Source organism: Anopheles stephensi, chromosome 2, assembly GCF_013141755.1.
Source record: "Anopheles stephensi strain Indian chromosome 2, UCI_ANSTEP_V1.0, whole genome shotgun sequence".
NCBI classification, from domain to species: domain Eukaryota; kingdom Metazoa; phylum Arthropoda; class Insecta; order Diptera; family Culicidae; genus Anopheles; species Anopheles stephensi.
Genome location: NC_050202.1, coordinates 21,061,684 through 21,070,400, shown reverse-complemented (window position 1 = coordinate 21,070,400; position 8,717 = coordinate 21,061,684). Strand labels below are relative to the sequence as shown.

At 46.7% G+C, this 8,717-nt stretch overlaps 1 protein-coding gene across 1 annotated transcript in view; it reads right to left on the bottom strand.

The window, feature by feature from the left end:
* Positions 1-1,163: 1,163 nt before the first annotated feature.
* The window catches only part of LOC118503495 (protein commissureless 2 homolog), a 52,639-nt gene continuing 45,085 nt past the window's right edge, over positions 1,164-8,717 (bottom strand). Inside the window, exon 2 of the mRNA XM_036036820.1 lies at positions 1,164-2,942. Within this exon, the coding sequence (XP_035892713.1) occupies positions 2,386-2,942 (557 nt within the window). The 3' untranslated portion in view covers positions 1,164-2,385. The remainder of the gene's footprint in view (positions 2,943-8,717) is intronic.

Sequence of the window (8,717 nt, the reverse complement as noted above, 5' to 3'; positions counted from 1 at the left end):
ACACCGTTGGTGGCCAGCACCCGGTGGTGGTCAGTCGGTGAGCAGTTTTTCATTTTCAACAACCCGCTAAATGCTGCTTTTGAAATGGATACATCTCTTCAGCACCGGGAAAGCCGGGGAAACTGACCCAAGGGAATAGAACAATGTGTGTATGAGTTGCTGGGCACATTTTTAGCACACACACACACACACACAGTGTTATAAAATTTATAACCGTCGTCGTCGTCGTCGTTTGGGATTTTGCCGCTACGGCTACGATAAAACGCTTGCCAACCAACCCGGGTACAACAAGGGGAGCAAGAAAAGCTCTTAAAAGCTTCCACTTTGTTTTTCCTCACCCAGCGCTTTATATATGTCTTTTTTTGTTGTTAGTCGATTGTAAACTGAGTCCCTTCCATTTCGGGGGACGGGCAGTCGAGCTCGCGTTTTGGCTTCACCCATTTCTAGCGACGCGTTATCGGTTTTATCTGGCACCGGTTATTACACGATAATAGTAAAAAGGGAACGGAACGGCATGCTCTTAACACGCTCATCATCACGCTGAAGCATAAAACACTAAATAAACTAACCATTTCCCACCACCCTAGGCAAGCTCATAAATAAACGATACGAAGGCAAAAAAAAAACGACAGAAAAAGCTAATTTCTTTCACTCGCAAAACAGGCAACCAATTTTCCGTTGTTGTTTTTTGTTTTTACATAAAATTTGCATCCAATTTTCACTCGCGCAAAAACACAATTTATTATTGAGCTTCCTGTTACTGCTTTCCCCGTGTGTGTGTGTTGGGGAGCTTTGGGAAAGCATCTCACTTCCCACCTCCTAGAGCCTGTCCGGGGTTTTCTCACAAACTAAAATACGTGCCTATTTCGTGCCTATTACTAGCAGTTTTAGCTATTCCAGTCTAATAAGAAAAATATATATAATAAATGGGTGGAGTAAGTCTTTTAAGTGTGGTTTTATAATCACCGAAAGCATTTTTCTCACACCATGCACTCATTTCACATATTTTCATTTTACTAACGCCCATTCGTATCTTTTCCTCAAGAAAACAGTAAAATGGAATAAAACCGGGAGAAAATATATTGTTTACGAATTTTCGGTTACCTTTCTCTGTTCATTCAAAATTTAGAAAAAACAATCTTCACCTGTTTTTTTTTTTTTGGTTGTAAATATATATACTATATCTTTGCTAACTCCTAATCGTGAGTCTCTTTTTCTGGGGCCGGTGACTACGCGAACTGTTTGTTCAGTATGCGCTACAATCCTATTTATTCACACATTTGCAAAGGAAACACACAAACACTGATGGCAATGTGTATAAGTATAGTTCTGGTTTTGAGAAAGTACATTCCCTAGTACGGCTAGACTCGCTGGTTTGTTTCTTAGACTGAACTGTTTTATAACTAACCCGCTGGAAACGAGTTTCGATACGAGTTACGCATCCTTAAAGCCAGGCTACATGATGCGAGATGCCAAACAGATTTCGCTAAAAAGGGGGGGGGGGGGAGGGGGGTGGGGTTATGCAAAATCTATCTGTCAAAAAGATTCTGTCTCGTCGAGCTGAAGTCTCGGAAAGATTTCGCTTCTCTCTAGCCCTCTCTGTCACTTTCTATGTGTTGCCATGGTAGTTTTCGGTTGAAGAGAGAGAGATAGCATGAAGTGCTCTAAAGAACGTGGGTAGATAAACAACACCCCCCCCCCCCCTTTTAATCGAAATCTTTTTGGCATCTCGCATTAAGTAGCCTGGCTTTTACGGATCAGCAAAAACAAACGCAATCGGTGTGGACCGGTCGGTGTGCAAGATTGGAGTGTCCACCAACAAGCAGTAGGTAAGGATTTACACGTATTGCTTTATCACTACAACTTCTTGTTTTATTTTCTTCATGCTAGTTCTAATGCTTCTCCCAGCACAGGAAAGAAAGTAAAGTGAGCGTCCTTATAGAGGCTTTAAAGGACCACCGGTAAGCACCAAACGAATCGATTGTGGTCTGCCGAACTGTCAAACTACTGATCTGCATCTGTCAACGGAGCACTACAAATGTCACTAACCGCGTCTACTTAGCGGAGCCCGGGCTCTGTCAGATGGCGTCGAAACTATGCAGGAATGAAAGTGAATCTCCGGTTTCACCACAAACCTCACGTCTTCTCTCACTTTACCCGCTTCCTTCCCCGTCCGCAGGGAAGCGTTCCCGCTACTATCTACTTAGCTATCTAATAAATTAATCGTTAATAACACAGTCAGTGATTTGTAATCATCGAGTTTGTTTTTACCGCTCTGTTTTTTTTTTTTTGCTTTCTTTTCCTTCGCTAATCATTCGCTGGAGTTCTATTCTATTCTGCTGGCGTGTAGTATATCATGGTGGCTAACCGTAGCCGGTCGCTTCTTCAACTGCGCCCTCCCGCCATCCGCTCGTGCTCGATCGTGTAATGGCACACGTCCGCCAGCTTCTTCTGCGGCAGCCGTATCGTGGTGATGGGGCAGCCATGTTGCGCTGGCAGCTCCACCACCATACTGCTAACGCCGTGCGTTGACGAGGCGGTGGAAATGGTGGAAATTTGACTCTTGTAGGGTGGCGGTGGTGGCATCGGTTGTTCGGACGTACCACCAGCCTGGCCGGTGCTGGTGGTCGGTTCGGGCAGCGGCTGCTCCTGTACGGACAGGGGCCGCACAAAGTTGTACCGGATCTCCTCGTGCTTGGCCGGGTTCGGGGCGGACGTTGCTGTGCCAAGCAGATCTTGCGATTCGAACAGCTTCATCACGCTTGGCCGATGCACTTTGACTGGTTCGTAGTATTTCATCTGCTTCTGCTTGAGCTGCTCGATTGCATCCTGGTAGCTGGGCAAGCCGGACACGATCGTGTAGCTGGGCAGAGACTCGGCATCGTACGGTGGTGGCGTTTCAATGTCCATCGAGGATAGCGTTTGCGAGCGGGCAGTGAGTACTGTAGAAGAAAGACAGAGTAAAAAATGTGGTTAGTGTCAGGGAGGTTTGGACAGCATAAAAAAGTGGGGTTAAAGTGTTATACGACGGACTATTCCTCCTACTCAATATACCGGGTTCCATCCCACGCGGGTTGGACATTTTCGTTACGACTTCTCCCAAGATCCCAAGTTCGTCTATAAATTCCCCCTCCAAGGGTTTCACTATGATTAGATTCGCAAACCTTCCGGAGCACCTCCAGAGCGAATAAAATCGATCTATTCTATCGGTTAGAGTGCCGCCAATATGAAGTTCCCTACCGTCCGTCCAAGCGCAGACATCGGCAGACGACACCGAACGGTGCCGTTTCTTTGCACGGTCAGCACTTTTCACATTCAACCCCCTGCCGCTCGGGCAGCTATGTTCGCCCATTTAATCCAATGTAATGTGCACCACATATGGCGCAAGAAACACGTTGCGTGTGTCTTCCTTCAGGTCCTTCCTTCGATTCCAGCAATTGCCTGCAAGTGTTGCATTTGTTGCCCGAGTGGTGGGCACAATTTCTTGAGGAACCATTTTTTCCTTTCGTGTAGAAATCCCCTTACCCTTGGGTGTCGTATTTCGTAGCCAAACCAGAGGCTTCGCGAACGGGACGGCCGCTGTACAATAGACACCGGCGGGATCAATTTTTGGTGCTTCCGAGAAAGCATCAATCATTCGGGCTGGCCATTTTGAACGGGCAAAACTAAAACTCTGCAAGCCAGCTCACTAGCGGGAGAGCGAAGAGAGTCTTGTGGCCACCCAACCGTTCCTCACGGATCGGTTCCCTTGTCCCTATAGATGTGCATCCAGTACGGTGGAACTTTTTTTTTTGGTTCCTTTCCCCATTTTTCCTGACAATCCGTGCCAAGGGAAAATGCCGATACGGGGAAAATAGAGATGCGCCGGCCAAGCGCCAACCAACACACCACACCCAAGATATTTAGGCAATTCTTGCCACCCCGATAAACTCAACCCACAGGGAAAACGTATCGTTGGTCATTTTTCATTCTCCAAAGCAGCAGCTAGCCCAGGGAAGAAAAAACGGAACTACGGACCGAACAAAAGGAAGATTGTAGTTCACAGGAACGACGAAACCTGAAACACGCTGAATGCAATTTTCGGCGAAGGAAGTTTTAGGCACAAAAGGAACTCCGTGAGCGGCGCCTATTTCCTTTCTCGGGAGCCGGAGCAGTTCTTCCTTTTTTATGGGGTATTCAGGTCCGTCACATTGTTCCGGATCAGGTCTCCGAACCTACCGGGTGTTAGGAGTGGGGCGGACGATGAAATCTCAACCCGATAAAGGAACCCCAACCCCCACATCAGTGATCCACTGAAGCGACGGCTTAATGTGTCCTTCCGGCGCACAGTAGTAGCTTACTTTAATGGTGCTTTATTGGAACTACGGGCAGGCGCGACAGCCTGCCCAGGGATTTCGTTTTATTGTGCGTTTGCGTCCCCGGGATCTTAGCACCCAAGAACTGTGGAAGGATAAATAAAAGGATATTAATAGGAAAGAATTCATCTCACTGTTGTCCTTCCCGCCCACCGCCCAAAAAAAAAAAAGGCCCGAAAACCCTGCATGATTCTCCAAAGAGCTTTGCCGGACTTGGGTTGTATTGTGAATCGTCAAATGTCTGGCTACTTCGATCGATGCGACGGTTAGATGGGTGCTGGAAGTGGAAATCGATTTCCATCAACTTCACAAACGGTTGCCACGAATCGGATCCTTGGCAACACACGCACAAAGAATAGTTTTCGAGACGTGGAGAATAAATAAAGGACACCGGTATTGGGACTGAAGACATCTCCTCCTCAATGTCTTGGGCAAATGTCGATGAACGAGTCTATTAAAATTAAGTTGCACGATGGGACCAATTAGAAGCCTTTATTGCCAAACAAACCCATCAAGAACAGTGACAGCAGCCCGGGAAAGTCAACAAGATCCTGTAATCGATCATAGAAATATCCTTCGATCAGTCATCTCCTTTTCACGTGCTTTTACTCGCGTACTTTTTTGTTCACTGTCTGCTTTTGGGTAACAAGCTTGCATATAGAGTGATCCATTAATATTCAACCAAAGGACCGGCAGTGAGGAAACCTCTCTCCGCAGAATCGGAAACCCACAGCTCGACACGCGAATGGACCTTGCGGACACTCGGAGGTCACCGAAGGGGCCCTTCTCGGAAGCGGTCCTCCTCAACATAGGCCTTTTTGGTTGCACAGAAAAAAATGGAGACACCGAAGAAAAAAACAATGGAAAACCGATTCGTTATCGATGAAAATGGCCGTGCCCGGCACAATGGTCGGGTTTTTGGTCCATAATTTGAAAGTTTGATGACGTGACAGTTTAACCGACCCCGACGGGCACGAGGGATTACACGATTTTTTATGAGTTCCGCTCACTCCTGCTCCGTGCCTTCCTCGTCTCCTTCCAAAGGTTGTGATTTGATCCTTTTTTTTTCCTTCGGACTGTTTCCAACGTTCCGTCTCCAGAGCAAAAGGATCGTGCGCGCCGTGCGAGACAGGTTGGATGGTTGTGTTTTTCGGTACGCTCGGCAGGGGTCTCTTTAGGGTTACAGAAGAACACATGCGGTACAGATCATTACGCACGTTTCCCTTTATTTATCTTCGTTTGTTGTTCATGTTGTCTTTCACTTTTTGGGACGAAACAACACACCACAACATTCTACATACGGACGTGATTATGTGATCAAAAACCCCCGGTGAAAGGGATAACGATTAGCATTAGTCGTTTATTTTTGAGGTTGATGTGTGTGTTTTTTTTCACCCATTTTCTTACCAGAAAGACACGGCGGAACAGGTACAACACGAATCTTCAGGTTTTCTCACTATAAAAACACATTTGAGAGTGGAGGAAGAATACGAAACAAAAAGTACAAGTTGGGACAGGTTTATAAACACCCATTTCAAATCTTATGGCCCATTCGAACGCACACACACGCCCGCCCATTCGAAAACATCTCAGGAGAATTCTTCAACAATTTCGTTTCTGTTTTTGATGATCTCCCTTTTCCTTGGAAAAGTTCTAATTCAACGCACTTGGCTCTTGAGATTACAGGTTGTCGGTTCCCTTTTGCCCTCTCCATCGGTTGGGTTATCGACCTACCACTAGAAAACACCATCCTCAAAAATAAAAAGGATGGTTACAGAATCAAAATCGAAGAGAAAACTCCATTATATCCAAGTCTCATCTCGAGATGGTGAGGGTGGTGACCAAAAGAGAGGAGAAAACCCCCTGAACACGAATATGACAAGTGTCCTTTTCCAACTGTCATCATAAAAAGGTCTTCATAAAGGTGACATTAGGGGAGGATAAGAAACGGGCAAGCAGATCGGTTTGTGTTAAATCAAGTAACGGCCGGAGAAATCACCTTGGTAACGTACCACAGTTTGCTTTTGCTGTTTGATACGACCCGCCCCAGAAGGATGTGGTTTTGTTCTAGTTGTTCATTTGTTGGGTAAAATTGTTGCCTGCAAAAACATAACCACACTTTGGAAGAATTTATTTTAACCTCCTCGCACCCCAGACATTAGACTGTCTCTTGCTGGTATGATGCGTTTCTATGCAATTGCCGCATGCATTGCGTCTTTAGAGAAGGGGTTCAACGACATCCGCTTCCGGCGACGACCTGTCAAGTGGACGTCTCGGTCTCGTAGAGGACAAATCAAGGCTTCTAAAGGGTAGGGATTCTTTGCCTTGGTTCCTTACTCTTGATCACTGACACGTGAAATTATGCAATCAATAGACTCCGGTAGTTACGTTCTAGTTTGGTGCAGCTAGAGTCACACACACACGGGGAATTTGCATCACCGGTGTCTTGGGAGAGTGGGCTCGCATGCCGAACGACGACAGCGCAGGACACAATGGCAACGTATAATTACAGGATGTTGTCTACGGAAAAAGGATGCGTGGAAGGTTTGGAAGGTTGGTGTATCGAAAACTTCAAACCCGGTCTCCTCTGCCCCATCTATGCCTACGCTCCCGTGCCGTTCGCATAGCCGGAGTGAAGCTTCCGGATGGTTTGCTGTCTGGCATGCGAAATTCTTGTACGTTTCGGTTCACTGAGCATTCGTCGACGTCATCCGGCAGCGCGGGGTTTCCCATCGTTGCAGGTGGTTTTGCTCAAATATCCAATTTTAAAGACTACCCAAGCGAAAAGGAGACTTGGAACAGCTCTGTGTTTGTGCTGTCCCGGTGCACGATGTTACGTCGAACACGGCGTCCTGCGTCGTCGCAACCCAGCCAAAAACCCCTCTACGCAATTCATCTTGCTTCGCACAACCCCAACTTCGCGCTAGAATTGAGCAAAGTCCTCGCCATCCACGGGCACGTCTTGTGTCTTGCTTATCCGGCACATCATTTACTTTCGGCTCATAATCCAAACCATCCTCCCCGGGTTCGATGGCAGCTAGCAACACCACCCCGTTGTGTCTCGGTGTGGCTGTGGAACGTTTCAAATGCTGATTCCTCCCTGCTGAATTTTCCATTAGGAATGGAAAATAGTTTCACATATACTACTCACCCCCTGTGTGGCTGCCACCCGGGTGCGTTATCGAAGGGGAGACTGATAAAACAGCCTTGGCAGATATTTATCGTCCCTCGACATCTCTAATCCACAACGAATCGCGAAAAGTTCGATCGAATAAAAAGGGACCCAGCCAGCCCTCAGTCAGCCGCCCTTCATCTCGCAACCGGCTTGATATATCAAGCGGTGGTGATCCAAAAATGGAAAACAACACCGGCCGGATGGATGGATATGTATCATTTTGAGCCATCCTTCGTTGCCGTGGCGAATTTGGGAGAACAGCACACACACACACACACACAAAACCTCCCCTGCGTTATGGTAGCAATCCTAGGCCCAAGGATCTAACCTCGGGACGGATGACAATGAATGGTTTGACAGGCGCAGATACACGCGTGTGCGTGCGTATATGAGAGAGTGTTTTTGTGTCTACCATTCCTGAACAGTGGGCGAGATGCTGGTGAATGGATTTTGATTCCGATACCGGAATGATTCCCCGAGGCAATATTTATTTCCTTTCTTTTTATTTTGTCCCGCACATCTCAACAACTGCCTCGCGTTTAGCCTGTGGATGAATTTCAATGCCAGGAGATGTATTGCTGCCACACAAAGTAAGAAGGAACCACACACAGTGCTGTACACACGCCGCTGCCATCTTGCAATCATTCTCGCCTACTTTGATCGGAAATGTAAGTTTTCTAACGAATGGTGCTTCTGCTTCCTCGCATACGCTCTCTTGCTATAGTCAGTCGCAATCGAACTTTTTGGGAGGGAAAAATTCGTGCAAACAAATTCGGGAAGGTTTCCTCGTTTTGGGGTTTTCCCTTTTTTTCTTTTTTTTTGCCTCCCGTCTTTGAATTGAACGCTGACGGGCTGTGCCATTCCTTCGAATCGAAATTCTGCAACGACTATTTGCACGAGTGAAATGAATTTCTATCGCAATGCATTTTTTAGCCTCGAGCTGGGAAGAATTTGCTGAAATTGCAGTACGAGAATGTAAATAGCATCATGGTACAATTTCCTTTTTTCTCTCTCTCTCTCTCTCTCTTGCTTTCTCGTTACTTCCAGCGACGAAACGAGAAAAATACGCTCGTTCGGGGGATAAGGAATTCGGGTGGCTGAAGATTGGAATAGCTGATTGGGTATGATGGGCGAAGATTAATGGATGTCTATTGCGCACAAACATCGATCCTGGATGGGTACTCTGC